The following is a 25,258-nucleotide window of genomic DNA, read 5'->3' as shown; positions in this document are numbered from 1 at the left end:
GGTATTTGTTACGGCGGCCCCGAGCAGCTCAAACACGGGGTAACTCAGGTCTCAGACTAGACAGAGCCCACATTCCATTCCCCCAGACATGAGTTATAGGAGCCTCAGGAACCGAGGAGGGGGTCCCTGAGGGGAAGCACAGGATAGAGGATTTTAGGTATAACTTGACTGCATTCACAGTAAACAAGCCTGAACTACATTCCCACCAGTTGGTCTTGCCCTGTCTGTACACCCACATCGGGGCCTTCAGTCTGAACTGCAGACCTTTGGTTTCACCACCTCCACTGAGAGCACTCGCTTCACCTGTGTGGACCGCCTCCTATAGGATTTCCAGAAACACACAGCACTGAAGCGTCACAGGACCCAGAGACTACACGCTAGCGTCCGGGCGACCCTCACAGCAGAGCCGCCCAGCTGCCCACCAGAGCCCATTTCCCTTCTTCCTGTTCACAGCCACCCTGTGCCTCCCAGCCTTCCTGACCCTTACAGCTGGGGCAGTGTCTCGTGTCACCAAGGGCAAGTGGTGGAGGTGGCGAGGGCCTTGGCCAGCCTGCATCCTAGGACGGAGGGCATGGTGCCCACGTGGTCACCCCATCCTGCTGGTTGGAGCCCTCCACCCACAAGCAGGGAGGAGAAACAAGGTGGACAGAGCCTGGGCCCTGACATCCACCCCTTGGACTCTCACATGAAGGGGACAGAGACATCCAGAGCTTCAGCCCATGTGGGGGAGACACTTCCAGCAACAAACCTTTGTCCTAAAAGCCAAGGTGCCTTACAAACCCCTCCCTGCCTATTAATCTCATCACACTTTTTCTCAAACCACAGTTCAGGCTGAGACCACCACTTAGGTGATGGTGCTTCAGAGCAGCCCCTTTAAAAGATCCCTGGAGTTCAGTTCCCCCAGCCCTGACTTCAGTTTAAAGGAGACGTTTCCTTGACAACCTTGACAAACCTGCTTGGTTTCCTTGACAACCAATCTTTGCAATCTCCCAAACTCTTCTCCTTCAAACATTCCTGTTCTAGGCTTCCTGAGCCTAAAGTGACAGTGCCGTCATCACGTGCCAGGAAGCGACTCCTCCAAGCCCGTAGTGACTGGTTACATGATGCTATTGATGATGAAATCCCAGAAGAGCCAGCTTTCAAGGTAAGCACTTCTGGACTTGGCACTGGGTCCCTTTCCACAGACAGGGTGGAGTGGCTGTTTCCACAGGCCCCGGGTGGAAGAGCTCACCTTCTGATGAAGCCAGGCCTTGGTCCTTTCCAGGTGAGTCCAGGGTCCTCATTCTCCCCAGACTCCCACCCCCATGGCTGCTGCCTGCGCCAGTCTATACGAGATCCTGGTAATCTCCTAAAATGAGGGTTTTTTCATGCACAGGTAATGGGTTGAATGGTGGCCCCAAAAGATGTGTCCCCCAGAGCACGAGAACAGGACCATAGCTGGGAAAAGGGTCTTTGTATATGTGGTTAAGGATCTCGAGGTGAGGTCTTCTTGGGTTAGGGTGGCCCTCAACCCAATCGACAGAGTCCTGTGAGAGACAACAGAGCACAGAGCCAGACACAGAGGAGAAGCCACGTGAAGATGAAGGCAGATTTGGGAGGGATGCAGCTGCAAGCCTGGGAATGCCTGGAGCCCCTAGAAGCTGGAAAAGGCAGGAAGGACCTCAGCCCTGCAACACCTTGATCACAGATGTCTGGTCTCCAGGACTGGGGGAGGATGAATTCCTGTTTTTTTAAACCACCAAGCTGGTGGTCATTCATTAAAGAAGCCACAGAAAGTCACACAGCCCCTGCCCTGTAGGATCCTGGGTCTCACTACAGGCAGGTAGAGGCTGGATTACAGAACCCTTAGAGTTGGCGCTGGGCTCCCAGAATCCTAAAGCGGTGGCTGGACACCAGCATGTTGAGGGGTCAAGTCAGAAGCCCATCCCAAAGGGTGCCGGCAGCACACGGCCTCCCCAGGTTCTTACACCTGCACGTGTGGGGGGCAAGTATTTCCATCCTGATACAGGACCTTTGATGTCACCATTCATGCTGCTAATTAAGGACCCACCAGTTACACAGGTGAAAACCCAATCAGGACACTTGCCACAGTGACAAACAATCCTGAAGATGGTCAGAGGTGGGGAATTGCCTCACGTGCAGCCACCAGCCCCCCGCATGGAGCGTCCTCACTGGAAAGCTGGGGGGCCAGGAAGAGGCGTCTCTGAGTAAACACGGACATCAGGCCAACGGCTCCTGAACTTTATCTACCCTTCCCAGGTAAAGCACCTGAATATGTGCAAAGACTTTAGAGCCTGGAGGAAAGGGCTTGGAGCCACCCCAGAGACAGCACTCATGCCAAGTCGGTACCTGCAGACCAGGCAGGACGGTCCTGGCCCCGGGCGTTCCTCTGGAAGCTTCCATTTCCCTACTTGAGTTACCCCTCCTGGCCTGGCCCCCACTGCTTTTTTCCTTGCTTCCTCACCGCCACCCGGGGAGAACTTCCAACAGCAGGTAAGGGTGACACATCCTCTTCCTTAGCAGGTGGCAGCCTGGCACCTCCTGCAGAAAGTCCTGCAGAGCCCCACCCAGACCGGGCACCCAAAACGCCATGGTTGCTCACGCACTCCCACCAGCCAGCCCCACGGCTGCTAACGGGGCAGAGAGTAAGGCGTCAGGCACAGCTGCAGAGGCCCCTGCTGCCTAGAGGGGGTGTTTATATAGACCTCAACCCAGGCACACCTGGGGAGGGCTGGCCAGCGGGGTCAGGCTGCCCAAGTCAGCCAATCCTCACCCATCAGGGGCTCATAGCTGAGAAAATGGGGCTTGCTTCACTGGCCAGGTCCAAGGAACAGGTGTGGGGTCTTGAGGGTCAGGATAGACAGGCGGCTGCAGCCCTGGCTCGTTTTCTAATCATTTTAACTGGCCCATGGGTAGGAAACAACTTCAAGAAGACCCTCTCTACATGAGAAGAACCTGTGACTCAGGGAGAAGAGGGGTGGTAGGTAGAGACAGGGGCCTGGTGCCCCAGGTGCAGTGGAAGCCTCTGGAAGACCCGGTGGAGGGAGGCCACACAGAGAGAAGCCCAGGGTCACAGCCCTGTCCAGGAGCTGCTCTTTGTTCGCTCAGGTCCTGCTCGTAGGTGCTCAGGGTCAGCTCTGGCCAACAGGTGGGCTGGGTGTACTGTGCAACGAGGGCTGTGTTCACGGTTCCTGTGCGCCAAGCCCTGCCGGGGTGCCCCCCAGGGGAGCTCCATGTCCTGGGAGGGGCCTGCCCACGAGAGCCCCGTGTGCTGGGAGGGGCGTGTGAGTGAGCGCCCTCTCTGTGCAGCCGGCACAGAGTTGCTTAGCGACTGCCCTGTGTGCAGCGCTGCGATGAGATGAGAACCAGGAGAAGCTGCGAGCCCCCTGATCCCCTGCCTGGGCACATCCAGAGTGATGAGGTCCATAGGCAGGTGCTGGCCACTGTGCTGCATGAGGGAGGCCCCACGGGGACCTCTTGTTTCTTCCACCTGACACCACAGAGGCCTCCCCAGGACAGAGCGGACAGCCTGCCCCGGGTGGGTGGGAGCTCCTGGTGACCCTGCAAGTGACATGGAAGGGAAGGACCAGGCAGGAGGGGAGTGGGAGCCCAGGCAGAGTCATGGGGCTCAGGGCCCGAGGGGGCCTTTCTGGGTCTGAGCTGGGAGTGGACGAGCAGGGGGTGAGTGTGGTCCAGGAAAGCTGCCCTGGTGACGTGAGGCTGAACCTGCTTCAGGGTGGCAAGCCTCCCAGGTGACCGTCCAAAATAGGATTATAAGATACTCCCATTAAAGGAAGGTTTTGTAACACAAATCCCGCTGAAGGGGATATCTGCAAAGCAAATCCCCCTAAGAAGAGTCTCTGTGAGCTGGTCCCCTCAGAGGGGGGACGTGAAACCTGCTGGGAGCGGGCAGTCACCTCAAGTGGGTGGACAGGCCAGCCTCCTCCTCGGCCCCCTTCCTGCCCAGGACACATGAGGTCACCAGGGAGAAGCAGGGATGGGGCATCCCATATGGGAAGAGGACACAGGGCAGCGTCCCGTGTAGGAAGAGGTCACGGTGAAGCTTGTACGTGCGGACGTCCACAGCAGGAATGTGTGTTAAACTAAGGTAAAGAAATAAACTCTATTTGTGCATTAACTAACCCTGACCCCTACCCTAACCCTAACCTAACACCTAATTCCTAACATCTTATCCCTACAACCTACCACACAATCCCTAAAACCTAATCATTAATCCCTAAAACCTAACCCCTAAATGAAGCCATAAAGTCTAACCTCCAATCTTAAACCTAACACACATTTATCCGTTAGACCAAAACATAAAACTATAAAACCATAACCATAACCCACACTGGCCTCAAACACACCTGGTGACGCCCACGTAAGGCTCTTGCTGTAAACGTAGCTTTTCAACACGGCTGACATCGACACCCTTTAACGCGGCGAAGGCCTCCCCCTGCCCATCCTCAGCACTCCTGTCTTCCACGCCCCCCAACAGTGTCTGCACACATCCTAACGCACTAGAGAGTGCCTGCTCCGTGGTTTGCTGTCTGCTTCCCACGGTGTGAATGTTGGCTGAGGTCGACGTAGCCTGAGTCGGTCACTGATGCTTCCCAACCATCTAACAGAGTGCCTGGCGCAAAAACACGCATTGATGGCTTCCCCTCTGACCACAGCCACCTAAGCTGCCAGCAATCTCACTCTAACCCAACACAGGACCACAACACCCAACACCCGAACTGGACACTCTAACCCGAAAGCCTAACCCTAAACCTAACCAATAATGCTAACCCATAACCCATAAACCTAACCCTAAACCTTACCCCTAACCTTAACGCTAACACCCAACAACAACTCTAACCCCTAAACCTAACCCGAAACCTAACACTACCCTAACCCCAACCCTAACCACAACCCCTAACCCTAACCCATAACCCTAATCGAACCCTAACCCTAATCTGACCCTGAACCCAACCCCAACCCTCACCCCTAACCCTAACCCTATCCTAACCCTAAACCCTAACCCCACCCCCAACCCTAACCTCTAACCCTAACCCTAGCCTTAACCCCTAGTCCTAACCTCTAACCCTGACCCCTGACCCTGACCCTTACCCAGACACCAACCCCAACCCCAACGTCATCCCAAACCCTAACACTCCAAATCACCCAGATCCGCCAAGTCTAATCAAGTCTCACAAGCATATCATAAAAGCAAAACCAAACCAGTGAAAACTATATATATGCACGCAGAATCTTCAAAATCACAGCATCAGGAAACCAACAGAGCATTGAATGGATGACGCTGTAAGCAAGTATCTCTGCACCAGAGATGTCTGGTTTTCAACATATTAGACTAAGCAATGTATTGCACAACTATAAAGATGTGAAGTAAAAACATATGATTATATCAACTATTGTGGAAGAGCTATGATCAAAATCCAGTGCTATTTCGTGATACAAATACTCAATAAAGTAGGAATAAAAGGAAATTTGTTCAATATGAAAAAGAGTAGCATACAAAGGCACAGCAAATATCATGCTCATTGTTAAAAACTGAAAGATTTACTCCTGAAATCAGGAACAAGGCCAGGAAGCTGGCCTTCACCACTGTTGAGAGGGTACTGGAGTTTTGAAGGAAAAAAATAAAAGCTTTGAGGAAAGAAAGAAAACACATTCATGTGAGAATGGAAAAATTAAAACTATGTCTATTCACAGAACACACATCACACCACCTTATATATAAAACTTTCTATAACAACAAAAAATTATTTGACTAGTCAATAATTCAGCAAAGTTATAAAGAAAAAATATCAATTCACAACAATCTATCTTATATGTATGTATACACTAGCAATAAATAATCTGTAAAAGAACCTATAAAAACAATTCCATTTTAAATAATGTCAACATTAATATTTAGGAATACATTTAATCAAGATACAAGACTTGCTTTTATGTCTGTAAAGTTGTCTGTATGTTTGAAATTACTGGAAAGTAAATTACTTTTCCAAAACACCATGCCAAAACCATGACAGAAAAGCAGAGAAAACATCAAGCTTCCACACAGAGGCCAAGGCTTACCCAGATCCAGTTCACCCAAAGTCCACATGTAATTTCGAGGCTTTGTGGGAAGACTGTATTAGGACTTCCCAACATAAAGGACTTTCCTTTCTTCCCTGTTGTGGATAACCCATCTGTGGTAGAAACAATGGGATTTTGGAATTCCAATTTTCCACAACATTCCACCAAAAAACTATCAGAAATAATAAATGAATTCAGTAAAAAAGCAAAATCAATCCACACAATCAATTGCATTTCTAAACACTAATAACCATCAGAAAGCAAAAAGAAAAACCCTATTTACAACTGCATAAAAAGAACAATATACCAAGGAATAAATTTAACCAAAATAGGAAAGACTGCACTCTGAAAACTGTAAGACATTGATGAAGACACTGATGACGACACACACAGATCCATGGAAAGATACCCTGTGCTCATGGAAAGCAAGACTTACTATTGTTAAACTGTCCATTCTGCCCAAAGTAACGTACACAGGGAACGCAAGCCCTCCTAAATTTCCAATGGTACTTTTCACAGAAATAGAGCACATCCTCCTAATATTTGGGTGGAGCCGCAAAGGACCCCAAATAGCCACGGCGACCCGGAGAAAGGAGAGCAGGCGGGAGGCAGCCCCTCCCTGACCTCACACTACAGGATGAAGCGACAGGCACCAACACAGCGCGAAACTGGCATAGAAACAGGCGCAGGGACCAGAGGGACGGGACGGAGAGCCCAGAATGCAGCCCACACGGGTGGGGTCCGTCAATGTATGACAGAGGGGCCAAGGGCACACCACGGGGGAGGACAGCCCCACAATAAACAGCGCTGGGAAAACTGGACACCACATGCCAGTGAAGGACCTGGACACCATCTACACCACACACAACACTGACTAAAAACACAGTTTTTCACACGAAGCCCTTCTGGGTTGTATGAAGGCAGACACTCCCAACCCCCACCCCTTCCTCAGCAGTCAGTCAGGAAGCTTCTCCTCACTTCTCCTCAGTTTTCCTCACCTTTCCCCCCGGCGACCCAGGAGCCATCAGGAAACCCAGTTCCCTGCGTGGACGCAGCCCCACTTTGTCCTGAAGCCAAAACCCCAGAGAGTCCTAAGGAGACTGAGCTCCTGCCAGCAGAGAAGCTGGCCCGGGCACCCCAGACGAAGCACCAGCTGTGCCTGAGGAGGAGACACAGCTCCTCTCAGCTGTGCTCAGAGTCCAGGCGGCCGCAGAAAACTCGCATGCGCTCTGGGTCAAAGATGCGGACTCAGCACCACCGTGTGGTCAGTGAAGGAAGTGCAGGCCGTGTCTCCCTCACAGGTCACCGCAGACAGCGCTCCCTGCTGGCAGAACTGCTGAATCCATTAAAGTGGAAATTCAAACTGAAATGGAGATAATAACCCATAACTTTTCTAAAAATAGTTAAGGAACAATGAATTGGAAACCACATAGAATGCATCAAATGTAGGCGCAAACTTTCCAGCTTACACCAAATCCACTCAAAATTATTCACAGACAAATTTTAAATGCAAAACTATTCAAAATTACAGAAGAAAACGTAAAAGAAAATTGACATGAACTTGGGTTTGGTCATTAAGATCACGAGCTTTGCAGTTTTAATACACAACACAAAAAAAAGAAATCCAGAAAGAAAAACAAGGGATTCTGTGGACTTTATAAAATTAAAGATTTCTACTGTGTGAAAAACCTCATTCAGAAAATCAAAAACCACAACACAGCTGGGAAAAAATATTTGAAAACACATATCTAATAAAGGATTTGTCTCAAAGTATACAAATAATTCTAACGCAACCCCATTAAAAATAGGGAAAGCTCTAAATAGACACCTGTTCAAAAAAGGTACACAGATAATATACAAAACTATGCTCAGGACTGGGCGGCAGAGAAACAATGGTCCAGTTCAACTCCTTGAGTCATGTGTGACCCTGGACAAGTCCTGCACCACCGAGAAGCCTCAGAGAGATGGAGAGGGAGGAAGGGAAAGAGGGCCAGTTGTGCTTATACCTAACTCTAACCCTGACCACTCTCACCACTTTCATTCAACATGGTCTAGGCAGTCCTAGACATAGTAATTAGATGAGAAAAAGAAATAAAAGAAATCCAATAGCAGAGGAAAAAGTAAAACTTTCACTGTTTGTAGATGACATGATGTTTTATACAGAAAATCCTTAAGATAACTCCCCCCCCAAAACAAATAGGATTCATTGGAAAATTCAGTTAAGTTGCAGGATACAAAATTAATCTACAGAAATCAGTTGCATCTCTACACACTCGCAATAAACTATCAGAATGAGAAATTATGAAAACAATCCCATTGACAATGTCATTAACAAAAATAAAATACCTGGGAATACATCTAATCCAGGAGGTAAAAGACCTGTAATCAGAAACCTGGAATACACTGATGAAAGAAATTGGAGACGACACAAACAAATGGGCAGATATAATGTGTTCATGGATTGGAAGAATTTGTATTATTAAAATGATCCCACACCCCACAGCAATCTAAAGATTTGATGCTATTCCTATCAAAATAGCAGTGGAATTTTATGGAGAACTAGAACAAAGAATTCTAAAATGTGTAAGGAAACACAGAAGAACCTGAATACTCACCACAATCTTAAGAAAGAAGCACAAACTTGGACGTATCACATTCCCCCATTTCGAACTATACTACAAATCTAGAATAATCAACACAGTATGCTATTGGAACAAAAGAAATGTACATAGATCCATGGAACAGAATTGAAAGCCCAGAAATAAGTGCATGCATATATATGGTCAATTCATCTATGACAAAGGAGGTGAGACTATACAATGGGGAAGAGATAATCTCTTCAGTGAATGGTGTCGGGAAAACTGGACAGCTACATGCACAAGAACCAAACTGGAATCCTTTCTCATACCACCTACAAAAGCAACCTCAAAATGAATCCAATACTTCAATGTAAGACCTGAAGCCATAAAACTCCTAGAAGAAAACAGAGGCAGGACACTCTTTGACATCAGTCTTAGCAATATTTTCTGGATCTGTTTCCCCAAGCAAGGGGAACAAAAGCAGAATAAACCAATGGGACTCCATCCAACGGAAAAGCTTTTCAATGGCAAAGGAAACCATCCACAAAATGAAAAAGCAGCCTACTGAACCTGAGAAAATATTTGCAAATAATATATCTAAAAAGGGATTCATATCCAAAATGGACAAAGAACTCACACAATTGAAGCTCCAGAAACCAAAAAAACCAATTAAAAATTTGGACCAAACATTTTTCCAAACAGTACATACAGATGGCCAAGAGATACAGGAAACTATGATCAATATCATGTATCATCAGGGAAATGCACACCAAAAGAACAATGAGATTATCACCTCACACCTAAAAAAATGGCTATCACCCAAAAGACTACAAATAACAAGTATTGGTGAGGGTGTGGAGAACCCGCATGCATTTTGTGGGGAGTGTTCATTGGTAGAGCCACTGTGGAAAACAGTACAGAGGTTCTTCAAGAAATTAAAAATAGAAATACCATATGATGCAGGAATTACACTTGGGAGTATCTTTCTGCAGGAAACAAAAACACAAATTCCAAAAGATATACATACCCCCATATTCGTGGCATCTTTATTGACAACAGCCAAGACATGGAAGCCACCAAACTGTCCATCGATTGACGAATGGATAAAGAAGATTTCGTGTATATATATATATACACACATAGACACACATGGAACATGACTCAGCCATAAAAAATATCTTGCGACAACATGAGTCATGCTGAGATATGGCAGACAGAGAAAGAGAAATACCTTATGATGTCACTTATATGTAGAAACTACAAAACAGGTGAACAAACGTAAAATGCACTCATAGCTCCCAAGAACATGCTGGTGGTTGCCAGAGAGGAGAGGGGTGGGGGCATGAGTGCAAAAGGTGAGAAAGGTTGAGAGGTACCAATTTCCGGTTATAAAACAAATGTCATGGGGGTGTAATGTACAGAATAGAGAAGACTAGAGTCCATAAGACTGTCATAACATTGCATGGTGAGGAATGGTAACTAGACTTATCTTGGTGATCATTTTGTAGTGCATAAAAATATAAAATCACTATCTTGTATATCAGAAAATTAATATATTACCTGTCAATTGTACATCACTTTAAAAAGAGAGAGAAAGGGAATTCCCTGGCAGTCCAGTGGTTAGGACTTGGTGCTTTCACTGTGAGGGCCCGGGTTCAATCCCTGGTTGAGGAACGAAGATCCCGCAAGCTGTGTGGTACAACCAAAAACTTAATTAATTAATTAATTAATTAATTACTTTAAAAAATAGATTTAAAAAGATGACGAAAATACTATCTTGAAAAAAAATAAGTGTAGTGAGGTAAAAAGCAGATGTCAGATGAAGCTTTACAAGGGTGTGAGGGACTTCCCCGGTGGCACCGTGGTTAAGAATCCCCCTGCCAATGCAGGGAACACTCGTTCAGTCCCTGGGCCAGGAAGATCCCACATGCCTCGGAGCAAATAAGCCTGTGCACCACAACTACTGAAGCCCACGTGCCACAATTACTGAAGCCTGCGAGCTCTAGGGCCCGTGGGCCACAACAAGAGAAGCCACCGCAATGAGAACCCTGTGCACCGCAATGAAGAGTAGCTCTCAGTCTCCATGCACAGCAACGAAGACCCAACACAGCCAGAAATTAACTTGAAAACAGAGGGGATTCAGACTTATGCTCCGTCAAGAGCCCATAAAAAGGGTAGCTAGTAGATCTCGTGACAACCCCCAGGTACTGCATGATCACATGAGCTGCCACGGTGGGAACACAGGTGGTTTAGATCTATACCCCACACCAATTCGATTTACCAACTATAATTTCTGTCTGGAACTGCTTTTCTTGGGGTGATTCCACTGTGTCTGTCTTTCACCCTTTAATTTTACATAATAACCATTAGAACCAGTTTGTAGTTAAAGACAAAAGAATGATTTTTCACAGGGAATTAGCCAGTTATGTTGGAATTCCCTTGGGAATTTAAACATTCGTGGGTGTTCCTATTTGCAAGCAGTTACTATACAGGCCTAAATGCCTTCTGTCACAGAGTAGCAGCATGTTACATGGTTAGATAATGATATCAGGCAGAATCCACTTTCATAGAGCAACTTGCATCTGGAAGGACCCCCAAATCCCAGGTCCACCTTGTCCCAGGCCCTGTACTCCACTGAGGCTGGGGGCACGTGGAGAGAGAAAGGTTTGCTCTGCCTGCCCTGTTTGAGGGCAGCAGGTCCAGGATCCTTTCGTCTACCTGTCAACCAGCTAGGCAGCCCCGAAGGAAATTTACACCTAGTGGAAAGGAAGACCAAGAAACAGAAAATGATGGTGTGGTGTGACAAGTGCTATGACAGGGGACATTCAGGGGAACAACTAAGCCAATAGGAGGACCAGGGGGGTGTGCAGGGCTGGCCAGACATTGGATGGGGTGTGGGGAGGCTCCAGGAGGACAGACACAGTTATGTCCTTGAACAGCTGCAGGTGGTGTGGCCGGGCATTCACCAGACCAGAAAATGCCCAGCAGGGGACATTGAGGGGATGACCAGGCACTAGGAAAAGGCAACTGCTGCCCCAGCTCAAGACATTCAGTCAGCACCTCCGGTTCACCCAGGCCTGCTCTAACACAGGCCACCAAGACAGCTCTGGGCAAAACTCTCCTCACTCACCTCCCACCCAACCCCCTCCTCACCCACCTCAGGTCTTTCCAAACTCAGAGCACCAGGGATGCCCACCATCCTCCCAGTGGGGGGCAAAGGCTTACAGCTCATCCCAGCTAGCCAGCCCTCTGGGGTCCTTCCAGCACACTCCTGAGGGTAGTGATGGAGATGCAGCTGGAATCTGAGTTGCACAGTCCGCTCATTTCACCTTGAGTCATTAAGAAAAGGGTGTTTACCCATGAAACATACTTGGCATTTACACTTTCACCCCATTTTTAGTCCTTTAAAAAACACATTTTCTTAGGGATTTTACACCAAAGTGTCTTCTGGAAAGCGAACATTCAGTAATAAGATTTATTTCAATACAATTTCATTTTATGTACATACATGTGTACTTAAAGAGGGGCATGCATAAAATGAAGTGCTTATGGGACTTCCCTGATGGTGCAGTAGTTAAGAATCCGCCTGCCAATGCAGGGGAAAACGGGTTCGATCCCTGGTCTGGGAAGATCCCACCAGGCCTGTGCTCTGCAACTACTGAGCCTGTGCTCTAGAGCTGACGAGCTACAACTACTGAGCCCACACGCCACAACTACTGAAGCCCAAGCACTCCAGGGCCTGCAGGCCACAAGAGACACCACGGCAATGAGAAGCCTGCACACCAAAATAGTCGCCCCCGCTCGCCACAACTAGAGAAAGCCCACACAGCAACAAAGACACAACGCAGCCAAATAAAATAATAAAATAAAATTAAAAGGTAAAATAAATAAAAATAAAATGAGGTATTTAGCTTGCCTTTCTTTGAAGTCTGAGGCACCTGAGGGTGAGCAGGCCTGATGTTTATGATTGTTGCTTTCATAGAGTACTGTTTTCCCACCTTTGTCTCTAGACCCAAGGACGGCAAACAAAGGCAAAACAGGTCTGCACACTGCAAAATGTCTTCATGAAGCTGCAAACCCAGCTTCTTACAGGTGTTAAAGGTTAGGGACCAGGAAAGGGTGAAAGGGTGTCTGTGGGAGGGAATAGCAAGTAACCAAAACAAGGTGTCTGCGACCGGCCCACCTGCTCTGTCAGGAGCACGCCATCTGGAGCTGGCCTCTCCTTTTGGGCTAGCCCTTGTGTCTCGCAGGAGCACTGCTGAGCCTGAAGCGTGAGCAGCTGGCCACAGACACCACCTGCCAAGTACCTGTGGGACCAACTCTCAGTCCTGAGCTAAGGTTAAATCGTAATTACATTTATTTGCATACTCACTGTGACAGGCAGTGTGTTCAGTACTTTGGGTGACTATATTCTCCCCTATTTTATTTTTTCAAACCACTTTATGAAGGTATGATTGACATACAGAAAGCTGTACATAATTAATGTACGCAATTTGGTGAGTATGCAGATAGGTTACACCCATGAGACCCTCACCACAATCTACGCTGCAAACATAGCTATCACTCCAAAGGTTTCCTCCTGACATATTTATTTATTTATTATTTATGTATTTATTGGCTGTGTTGGGTCTTTGTTGCTGCACATGGGCTTTCTCTAGTTGCAGTGAGCGGGGGCTACTCTTCAGTGCGGTGCATGGGCTCATCAGTGCGGTGGCTTCTCTTGTTGTGGAGCACGGGCTCTAGGCACATGGGCTTCAGTAGCTGTGGCACACAGGCTCAATAGTTGTGGTTTGGGGGCTCTAGAGCACAGACTGAGTAGTTGTGGCACACAGGCTTAGCTGCTCCGCGGCACATGGGATCTTCCCGGGCCAGGGATGGAACCCGTGTCCCCTGCATTGGCTGGCAGACTCTTAACTGCTGCACCGCCAGGGAAGCCCCCGTATTTTTTTTTTATTACTATTACCGTCATCATGTGCATGTGTGGTACGAACACAAGACAGGATCCATCCTCTTAGTAAATTTTAAGTACACAACATGGTACTGCTAGCTCCAGGCCCCATATTACACAGCAGACCTCTGGAATGTATTCATCTGGCATAACTGGAATGTTGTGCCCTTGGACCAGAACCTCTCAATTTCTCGGGGACTCAGAAGGCATAAAATATTGCCTGGGGCCTTTACAGCTGGGAGGAAGCAGAGCCTTGGTGTCTTCCCGCTCCCTCCACACCCTACGTGCAGTCTGTAAACGCTCTGTTCCTGGCCGCAGCCCCTTGCTCACACACCCTGGTGTAAAACCCCAGGCTTGGACCCCAGGCCCACCCCTGCGTGACTGGCAGAAACACTGCCCCATAGACCTCCCTCTGCCTCCTTTCTCTCAGTCTTCTCCCTCACTCACACGTCCCACCTCGCTTCCCACTGACGAAGCAGCTGGTGGAGAAAAGTGAAGTCAGGCGGCTGCAATAACGCACCCATGCAGGTGCTTTCTGGTGTGAGGGGCTGCTCTGAGTGCTCAGTGGACGCACACGTTAATCTTCATGATAACCTTGGGAGGGGGGTTGTCGCTACTACCTTCACTTCACAGCTGAGGGCCCGAGGCCGAGAAGAGCAGCAGCGGATCCACCCTCACATGTGATGAGACCCAGAGGTCCTTAACCTGTGGCTCACCTGGCTCCAGCCACAGCCGCCTCGGGTTCTAGGAGACTCTGCTGGGTCCTTTCCGCAAATCCCTTCGACACCTACGGGCTCTTAACGAATCTACGCGGGCAAGTTACTTCAAGTTCATCTCAGAAACACCCCCCCGCAGGTTTCTAGCCAGCTATGAGCATGTGAAAAACTGAAGACAGATGGGAAAGCCCAGGTTACAGAAGAGGAGGAAGCAGCTGCTTCACTGGAAAAGTAGGAGACGGTTGAGCTTGGAAAGGACAAGAGGGTGTGTGGCTGGGAAGCAGGGGACTGTGTCCCCTCTCAAAGCCCCGTCCTCCACTCCAGCACAGACTTTGACCAGATCTAAAGCCATGTGAGGACTCTGGAGTCAACAGACTGAAGAAGGCTTACACTCTGGACCAAGGCCAAGTGCCAGCCAATGTCTTCAGAAGGGAAGGAAAATATAAAACAGATAGCTCTGCTTGGAGCTTTGGAGACTGAGCTGTGAGGGGCACACCCGCGCATCATTCCACTCCAGCACATGTCCATGCCCAGAGATGCATTCTCCAAGGGGAATTTTGGACATTTGTAGAACACATCTGCCCCTCTTATCCACAGATGAGGAACCTGAGAATCACAGAACTGAAGTCTCCCAAGGAGGAGCACGCACAGTCTACAGGTTGTACATTGCTTCAGGAGGTCACCACTGCTGACCCAGCCCCCAACTTTGTGTGCATTTAGGCACACAGGCGGGTCAAGAGTCCAGCAGGATCCTTTGGCAAAGCTGCCCTACTAAGCTTCCACTCTAATGAGGTGGGTTTTTTTTCCATCTTCATTGGAGCATAATTGCTTTACAATGCTGTGTTACTCTCTGCTGTACAACAAAATGAATCAGCTATATATATACATATATCCCCATATCCCCTCCCTCTTGAGCCCCCTCCCACCATCCCTATCCCACCCCTCTAGGTCATCACAAAGCATCGAGCTGATCTCCCTGTGCTCTCTAACAGCTTCGCACTAGCTATCCACTTTACATTTGGTAGTGTATATATGTCAGTGCTACTCTCTCACTTCGTCCTAGCTTCCCATTTCCCCACTGTGTCCTCAAGTCTGTTCTCTACGTCTGCATCTCTATTCCTGCCCTGCCACTAGTTTCATCAGTATCATTTTTCTAGATTCCATACATATGTGTTAGCATATGGTATTTGTTTTTCTCTTTCTGACTTACTTCACTCTGTATGACAGACTCTAGGTCCATGCACCTCACTACAGATAACTCAATTTCGTTCCTCTTTATGGCTGAGTAGTATTCCACTGTGTCTATGTGTCGTTTTGATTAAAGAAATGCATACTCATGGCAGATGTTTTTAAAATGAAAAAGGTAACAGAGAAGAAGTAAAAATTCCCTGTGATTCCATCCCAAGAGATACCCGCCACTAACCTACGGATCCATCTCCTTTCAGTCTTAGGCTGAGCCCCTCAGCCTAAGGCTGAAAGGAATTTAGTCTGGAGTGGACGCCACGCCCCACAGTACCCTCGGTCGTCCAGTGCAGGGTTGGCAGTGTGCTGAGGGTCAGGGGTGGAGGTGTCTGTGGCTGGGAGAGCCTTCTGAAGTGGTAAACTCTGAAAGGCCCAGGCCGCGAAGTGGGATGTGAGGCTGTGTCCTCAGCAGACCTCTGCTACTTAGTTGACCCTGGAGCCTCGTGACTCAAGGCTGCGCCACAGAGCACCCACCACCTCACTACTAATTGGCCTAATTTGTCTCTTTCTACCCCAAATACCACATTTTACATTACCAGTGAGACCAAGACCAAGCCTGCTAGCACCAAATCCAGCAGCCATTCCCCCAGCTTCTCAGACCTCGCGGGGGGGGTGGGGTGGGCAGGGGTTAGGCTGACTCTAAGTCCGCGGGATTGGGGAGCTAATGAGGCCCTACACTCCTGACTCCTAAGGCCAGGGCACCAGCTCACTCACCACCAGGGGACAAAAAAAGGTCCTTAGGTTTGACCGAGCTGGAGGAGAAGACCACCCCCGCCCCACACCCGTGGGCAGGGAGAGCGATGGGCTGTGTCCTGCGCTTCTCCTGGAGGCCAGCACTACCACATATGCAGGCTTCTCATCCTCAGCACTGCGGACGTTCTGGGCAGAATCCTTCCTCGTGCTGGGGGCTGTCCCGCGTGTTGGGGTGTGCTAAGCTGCACCCCTGGCCGCCTGCCCCGCGCCCACCCTCCAGACACTGCTGGGTGTCCCTGAGGAGGGAGGGTAACGCTGTTCTGTTTGGGAACCCCTGCACTTGTCCTGCTGCTCTGGCCAGCCCAGGGGCCACCATGCACGCAGGACTCATCTCCTAACTAGGCGCCCGGGGTAGGCGTGGGGGTGGGGGGTTCCTGGCTGGAGTCTCTTCTCCACCACAGCTGGCACCCAAAAATCTTAACTGCCGATTCAGCAACTCACATAAGGTTGACATTTATCCTCTCTGATGTCAGGATCTTAAAAACAATTTCTCTCTGTGTGTTTTCATTATTAAATCCATTTTCTTTCTGATGAAAATGCCTGTAGTCCACAAATACCTAGAAGTTTAAGATTTTAAGTCTAACTGCTACTTCCAGTTTAGATACTGATGACTGTGAGAGCAAATCTAGGCCTTTTGGGAAACACATTTTCCTGGGTCTATAGCATGTTTCCTTTTTGATACTGGGGGGCTCGGGCACCAGTTTGGGGTGGATTATTTGAAGCCAAAGATGTGAGGAGGATTGCGCCCTTACACCTGCCTGTTTCCCTCCTCAGTCTCCATCTGAACCTAGTCTCAGCCTGTACACATGGCAAGTGTGGACCTCTGCAGCCAGGGCCTCAGTGAAGGAACACTTCTGGCTGGGCTGTGCCCATTCATCTCAAGGGCAAGGTGCTCACTCCTGACACCCTCTCCACGCCGGACCAGGTGAGGCATTGCTGGGAAGGTGCAACCTCCAGCAACTTTTATTGGCAGACCTCTTTAAAGATTTCAAAGTGGGGCCACATGGTGTCCTTTTGTTGCCAGGGTATCGCCATGAAGTAGGCAAGGGAAGCACTGTGGTGCCCACCTTACAAATAAAGAAAGCTGAGGCTCAGTTAAGTGACTTGTCCAAGTTCACCTAGATCGAGGTCCGTCATGGGATGCCTGCAGGATGCGCAATGGAAATATAAGGCCTCCACACACTCCCAGCACCTCTGCTGAGAGTCTCCTCCTTTAACTTCATTTAAATCTCTGGATACCTTACTGAGGCAGCTAACTCAGAGATAACTAGAACAGAACAACAATCAACATCTTGTAACTTGCCTGTGGGGCAAGCACGGACCTGCCAGCCATAGAGAGCCCCCCAACAAGGCGTCCCAAGGCTCTGTGACCACAGAAGACCTATGGGGAGTTTTCCAATCATGCTTCTGGACTTCGAAGAGATTTTTCCACCTGAAGGCTCCTCTAGGCAAGTTGGTTTGTCTTCACCAGACCCACCCACAGTCTTGAAGGCCTAAAGGAACCTGTTCAAGTCTCAGCTGGATGCAGCCAACCAGCTTTCCCAGCCTTTCCTCCTGTTGATCGCACCAACCAACAAGCGACCGGCAACAGATGAGATGAGAGATGGATGAGACAGGGTGCAGATGTTCAGGTGCAGATCCCACTGCAACGGGCCTAGGGGAACACCAACAAGCACCGTGGGCCACGTGTTGCTGGGCCTCTGACCACATGGGCCACAAGTGTGGCAGAGATGATCTTGGAGTCCTATGGCTTCCAGCCTTTCCTCTCTCCTCCGCCCCGAGAGTACTGCTCATCCCTCCTCGGCCTCCTCCCCTCCTCCTTAAAACGTCTGGGTGGGAGCTTGCCATGAGCATGCCCGGAGCCTCTGCTACCCACACCAGACAAGGGTGCCCACTGTCAGCAGTAACCTGGACTTTCCTCAGGCCAAAGACCCGCATTCAGTTTAGGAAATTTCTCTTCAAGAGAAAGACAGTACCTCTGTACACAGTTTACTCTCCCACTTGCCCAGTGTGTATCTCTTTGACGTTTTTTGTTCTACCTGGAATTTATTAAATTTTGCATAGATGGCAAACTAATATACCAGGTCCTTCTAGCTTTCAGACCAGGGGATGTCCTCAACCTGCTGTCTGGACGAGGTTTCTCCTGACTCTCTGTGGAAATTTCTCAGCATGTTGTTTGCCTGCTTACTTCCCTTGTGCCTTGTTTTGGAGTTCTGTCTACGTGTCTGGACCACTGGCCAGCCTGGAGTTTCTCTTAAGGGCAGGGAATGTAAATCGCTGCCTCTCAGATCATAGTCCCTGGCATGTAACAGCATATTTAGGAAAAGGAAATGAAAGTTAAATTTGGGTACTGCAGTTTGGCAGAATAATCTGTATTGAAGGGTTTAGAGACGTGTGCTTTATGGCCTAGCACTTCCATTTTTAGGAGTTGATTCTAATGAAATCAGAAATAAATGAATTCAAGAAACACAGTATTATATAAAACCTAAATATTGGAAACATTCTAAATATTCAATGATGGAATGATTACAAATTATACCTGTATTCCTATATGCAGCTATTAAAAACCATTATTTTCTAAGAACATTTAATGAAAAAGTTTTTTATATAAAATGAGGTTAAAAAAAAGCAGGTTGCAAAACTGGTTAAACAGCATGACCAAAATTTTGTAAAATATATAAATATATACACAAAGAAACAGAGATAAAATATACCAAAAAGGAAATAGAATTGATTGCTGTGTAGTATGATTATGGGTGATTTTAACTTTTTTCTATTATGTGTTTATATTCTCCAGATTTCTTTTACAATGAATTTATGGTACATTTATAATTATGTAACACAAATTATCATCATTTATAGTATATTTGATACTAATTTTTTAATCGGTTACATTACCTAATATTTGTTTTTTTCAAAAAGCCACCTCCTGCATTTATTTATTGATTCTATTATTCTTTTCCTAATTCGATCTTTCTACTTCCCATCCCACAATTTTATTTTATTGTTATTGTTTTAAATTTTAAAATTTGATCTTTAATTCATGTATTTTCATTCTCATTTATTTATTAGCATAATTACTCATGGATATAAAATTTTCCTCTGAGCACTACTGTACTATACCATAAACACCCCAATCTATGATTTCTCATTATTACTTTAGATATTTTTAACTGATTTTTATTTATTCATTTATTCAAGGTTTGTATATTCTCATAACAGTTTGAGTTCATAAAATAAACCACCAGACAGTAAGGATTTTTGTTGTGGTGGTGATTTTCTAAGTTTTTCTTTCATTTCTATTTTTAAAACATTGCAATCACATATATGTATGTGTGTATATATACACATGTATATTTGTGCTCTTTTTATACTTTGGAATTATTACTGTTTATGAACTAAGGGGTCAGCAAACTGTTTGTATAATGGGCAAGATAGCACATGTGTTTGAGTTTGTGATCCACACCATCTCCCTCTCAGCTATTCAGCTTTGCACCTGGAGCTCAAAGCCAGCCACAGACATGAAAGCGGGAGCATGCCTGTGTTCCGATAGAACCTGACTTACAAATCCAGACAGCAGAGCAGATCTGGCACATGGGCCACAGCGTATGGCCCTGTCCTAACATATGTCCTGATACACAGTTATTTTGTGGATGTTCCAGGAAAACTTCAAAAGGACCACTGTCTGTATTCAGGCACAGAACTCACTAGTTATATAAGTTCAAATGTCTAAGTTTACTATTCTTCACCTATTACTGTGCATTTTAACAAAGGTACGTTAGTTAATTTCACATCCTACTTCCTGCCATTTTATTCTGTGAATGCTGCTCCGTGTAGTTTCGCATATATTAGGCCTTCATGCTCGCATACCATTTCCATCATGAAGGCCCATTTTTTTCTGTGTGTGTGTGTGTGTGTCCAAAAAATAGAGACTTTTATTTAAATATCATGTAAAAGATGTCTGTACAACAGACATCTAAAGTCTGTACAACTGAGTAGACTTAACATTATTCCTAAAGAAAAATTTTGTCCATATGACTTGTTTTACTTAAAAAAATCATTTCACCTGTGATATCTGAAGGCTCGTTTTCATTAAATGAAGTAATGCCTTTGTCCCTAAAGCAACATAATCTTAAATTAAGAACCCTCGTTTTCTCCCTTTTACTGATATTTTAAATTTCATCCTTTCTACATCACTTTGCTGTAGTTATACCTCTTGTTTACTGATTTTGACTGGGTGTTACTTAGTGAACAAATCTGAAAGCCTTAAAATAGGTGAGTTTTAGAGAGCTGAGATAGGGAGGGTGGGAAGGAGTCACAGGAGGGAGGGGATATGGGGATATGTGTATAAATACAGCTGATTCAATTGGTTGTACAGCAGAAACTGGCACAACAGTGTAAAGCAAATATATTCCAATAAAGAACTTTAAAAAATAGGTGAGTTTTATCTCATTTACATTTATAGGCATGACAGATATATGTACTCTCAGTTCCTACTTATTTTATGTTATTTTGTCTGTCTAGAATTTAATAAGTACTTTACAACATGTTTGTATTGGTTTCACACTTTATATATATGCATAAAATGTTCCGAAAATTTGGAGGCATTATATTTTTGTTCTAATTTTGTTCTTGATCCCATTTAAAACCATACATTTAACTAATACACCCCTCTGTAGATATAATTAAATTAGCATGTTTGTATTTCTTCTTTCTTTTCCTCCTATGAATTTACACTGAGAAAAATGATATAATCAACTAAAATTGGATTGTAAATTCGTATAGTATACTTTATAACAATTTTGAAACACTTATTTGTCCTGTATTCTTAGCTTCATTACAAATTCCCCAAGAGCAAGGATGATGGTTTTGGCCTCCCCGCTTCCAGAGCTCTCTAGATCATAAGCATTCGGAACACTGCGATCAACTGATGACAGCTTTCTCCGAATATGGCCTTTTTTCTACCAGCCTTGCCAGAAGTCTTCCTTCTCATCAGACTGGCCTACAGATGCTTGTGGCCCTTCCGTATCCCTTTTACTTTGGCCTGTGCTAGACTAGGCCTCAGCAGCTTGCCTCCCTACAAGACCCTTGCCCAGACCATCTACCACCTGGCAGCTCTCACGGACAGGTGGACCCAAAGGGGCTCACGTCTCCGGTGATTCCCGTATCATCCAAGACAACGTTAAAAATCAGCCAAAATCAGCCAAAATCAGCCGTCCTCCCTGGCCGACAGGTGGAGGCAAACAAAATCTTGGCGGGAGCTAGCAAGGGAGAAAAAGCGTTGGCGTCGAGGTGGGCATGAGGCGCCCACACCTCTCGGTTCCGCAGGCAGGGCACACACCTACCCGCGAGCGGCATTTTCGGGGGCGGGTCCGCGGGGCGGGGCTTGGGGGAGGGTCTTCGGGACGCGGGGCGGGGATTGGCGGCGGGTTCTCGGGGGGCGGGTCGGCAAGCCCTGGGTGGGGCATTGGGTGAGTCCTCGGGGCAGGGGGCGTGTCCTCCAGGCTCAGGAGGCGGGCCCTCAGGGCGCCAGGCTGGGCCTTGAGGCTCTTGGGGCGGGTCCTCCGGAATGTGAGCCGGTTTTATCGGCGCGGGGCGGGTCCTCGGGGGACCGGGTCCTCGGGAGCGAGGCGGGGATTGGCGGCGGATCCACGGGGCGCGGAGCGGGAAGTGGGCCCTTGGGGCTCGTAGGGCGGGAACCGTGGGCTCCGGGCGTGTCCTCGGGGACGGGTGCTCGGGACTCGGGGCAGGTCCTCGGTGCGCGGGGCGGGGCGTGGGGACGAGTCCTCCGGGCGCGGGGCGGGGACTGGCGGCGGGTCCTCCGGGCGCGGGGCGGGACGGGGGTTCCAGGGGCTCGGGGGGCGGGTCCTCAGGGCGGCGCGCGCCGGCGTCCCCCGCTCCTCCCGCGCGCGGCCCCCGGAGTGCCCAAGGCGCGCGGCCAGCCGCCCTGCTCGGGCCGCTGCACTCGAGCTGCCCCGCGGCCGAGCGAGCGCGGGCCGGGGCCGGGGCTGCGGCGGCGGGTGCGGCACCCGGGGTCCTCCTGCAGCCCCCAGAGCGAGGAGCGAGGGCGAAGACGAGGCTCAGAGGGACCGGAACCATGAACCGGAGTTTCCACAAGTCTCAGACCCTGCGCTTCTACGACTGCAGCGCGGTGGAAGTAAAGAGCAAGGTGAGCCGGGGGCCGGTGGTCTGCCCCCTACCCCCCCCGCGAATGAATGGGCACCCCGAAGGGGACTGGGCGGCGAGAGACGGGCCGGCGCCGGCGCCAACTTTGGAGCGCGGTGCCGTCCGTGGGATGTGCAAAGGGTGCCGCGGTCCTTCCCGCCCCTGCGCGCTCACAAAGCCCGGCAGCCCGGTAGGGTTCAGCGGGAGCCCCGGCGCTCTGAGGGCCGCGCGGCCGCCAGACCCTTCGCGAGAGCGGCTCTTTTGTTCCACACGCCGGCGGCGACCCGGCGCGCCGCACGGTGGAGGGGCGACGTTTCCGGGGTGACCCGGGGGCTGCTCGGATTCGGGGCCGTGGAGGGGCCTGGGGGCCCGGGCCGGGGGAGGGCCCTGACCGCGCCGCCTCCTTCGCTGCGGAGGAGTCTCGGAACCGGCGAGGGGGAGACAGGCAGCTGGTGCCCGATACCTGGACCGGACCCCCAGCCCCCGGCCCGGCCCTGCGCACCAGCCCCTCGGGCCTCCCGGCGCGCCCCAGGCCCAGATTCCCCGGGCGCGCAGGACCGGCGGCCCCTCCCGCTGCCCGCGCCCGGGCCCAAGCGTGCCCGAACTTGCGGGTGGCTGTGCGCGTTTGGGTAATTGGCTGATAGGATCTGGAGCGTCTGCCCTTTGCGGGGGCGGCTCCTTCTCTGCAGACGCTTTTGTCTGCGAGGGTCTCAGTGTCGGACCCCACGGCAGAGGAAGAGCTGCAGTTGTTCGGAGTCCTGAAGGAGGGGGCTCTCGGGCTTACTGTTCCCTGGGATCCGTCTCTCGCCCTTTCTCTGCGCGCCCCCCACCTCAGTCAAGCAAGACGGAGGAGCCTGAGTGGTGGGAGACGGGCCGGACCCGAGGGTGGGCTCTGGCCTCCAACTGTGCGCACACTTGGGTCGCGGGGCACGTGTGCCCTGGTCCGGTCTCTGGGAAGAAGAACCGGGCGGTCCCTTGCCTGGGCTGCCCGTACGGGCCGAGAGGGCCCTTTAGCGTAGGATTTCCAGGCCTTCCTCCGAGGATGGGGCTTCTCTGCGGGACCCCACCGCAATGAGTTGCGGGATTTCATCACCATCTTGTTGGACAGTCTTTTTATGAACCCCTCATATCTAATTACCCCCAATGCTAATTCTGTGACCCACGCCCGGCACTCATCCCCTCTTTTAGCCCCAGAGTGCCTCACACCCCGAAATCAAAAGTGCCCGCTGTGAGTTGTATGAGGGGGAGGAACCGACAAGCATGAGTGGGGGCACCAAGTAATTGACGTTTCTTTAGCTCAGTGGGAATGTGGCTTTTTAGAGCTCATTGTCCCCTACAGTAGCCACCGAGCAGGTGTGGTGTTTGGTTATAACTATTTATTTTGAGATCATCATAGATTAACAGGCAGTTGTGACAAGGAATACAGAGACTTCCCCAAAGGTAACATCTTGTATCACAACGCCACATCCAGGATCTCATCAGACTTGTTCACGGGGTGTTTTTAGGTCACACACTTTTGTTGTGTGTGCATTCCTGAGGCCCAGCACAGTCACAGCACCCTGCACTTCATCACAAGGGTACCTCCTGCTGCGCTTTCACGATGGCGCTTTGGTTCTGAGTGATTAACATCCCTTGCTGTTCCTGAGTCTCATTGGCCACATTCCTGTGCTCAGTAGCCACGGGTGGCTTGCAGCTGCCTGACCAGCTGCAACTCCAGAAGGATAGCCCTCTGGAGGAAATGCCCTCACCAGGCCTTATCCTGTAGCTCTCGACTGTGGGCACTGTGCAGACCCCTGGGGACTGGAAAGTAAGAGTCTGCCTTTGCCTCTCCTGGGGAACTGGGGGTTGTGAGTGTTCTGGTGGCCCAGCAGGTTGCCTCAGGCTGCCTCACCTCCTTGGCTCCCCAGTGAAGAAGGGGCACTGCCGCATGGCCCTAGCGAGAGTTCAAGTTCAGATGCATTGAATGCTCTGCTGGGGGAGAGGCAGAGCGAGAGTTCTGGGAGCACCCCTGGAAAGCCACACCAGCCTGGGCCCTGCTGGGCTGCTTGGTTATACACACATCACCACCACCGCCCTGCCCCCCGCCCTTTCGGATAAGGGGACTTGCCTTACTGTTTGTCCAGAGGGTCCTCATGGCTTTTCCCTCTGTACATGCCCTCCCACCCAGCCACTTAGCAGTTGATACTTGCAACCATGGAGTCCATACTCCAGACGCTGTTGTCAAAATATGGGAGGCTAAATGTTATGACAGTGATGTCTTTATCCAATCTAAATGTAGCCCCATAACACCTGGGTTTATATGTGGAGACAAAGGCGCCAGGGAGCTGAGTCCGGTTGGTTCTGCCACCTACCCTTGTGAGCTTTCAGGCAAGTTATTTAACTTTTCTGAGCCTTATTTATTTCATCTGTAAAATGGTCATTGTACCTCTTCTGCTAACCTCACAGGATCCAATGAATTAATGAATGTGAAAGCACTTTTAAACGGCAGAGTGAAGCACTGCAGATCAGGATTTTGTGGCATTTTAGGATATCGGGTCTGAAAATCGCCTCTGATCCTCGCAGAATTTTGGCATTAGCCACCTGCCACAGCTGGTCGATGCCCGAAGCCTTGGAGACAGAGATATTATCTTCACCTGGTGGCTCTCCCCCATCATATGGCCCCTTGCTCTTCCCCAACATTTTTGTTTTAATACCTGTGATTCATCGATTTCTCTCCCAACCAGCTGCATGCACTTCTGATCCCCCAGTTCTGGTAACGGGACTGCCATTTCACA

General features: G+C 49.2%; 1 protein-coding gene across 1 annotated transcript in view; it reads left to right on the top strand.

Moving 5' to 3' along the window:
* The first annotated feature begins 22,129 nt into the window (after nucleotides 1–22,129).
* Nucleotides 22,130–25,258, top strand: part of PARD6G (par-6 family cell polarity regulator gamma) — a 113,829-nt gene continuing 110,700 nt past the window's right edge. The window contains exon 1 of the mRNA XM_057698278.1: nucleotides 22,130–22,488. Within this exon, the coding sequence (XP_057554261.1) occupies nucleotides 22,417–22,488 (72 nt within the window). The 5' untranslated portion in view covers nucleotides 22,130–22,416. The remainder of the gene's footprint in view (nucleotides 22,489–25,258) is intronic.

This window comes from Hippopotamus amphibius, chromosome 11 (genome assembly GCF_030028045.1).
Source record: "Hippopotamus amphibius kiboko isolate mHipAmp2 chromosome 11, mHipAmp2.hap2, whole genome shotgun sequence".
NCBI lineage: Eukaryota > Metazoa > Chordata > Mammalia > Artiodactyla > Hippopotamidae > Hippopotamus > Hippopotamus amphibius.
This window is presented reverse-complemented; position numbering and strand designations above follow the sequence as displayed.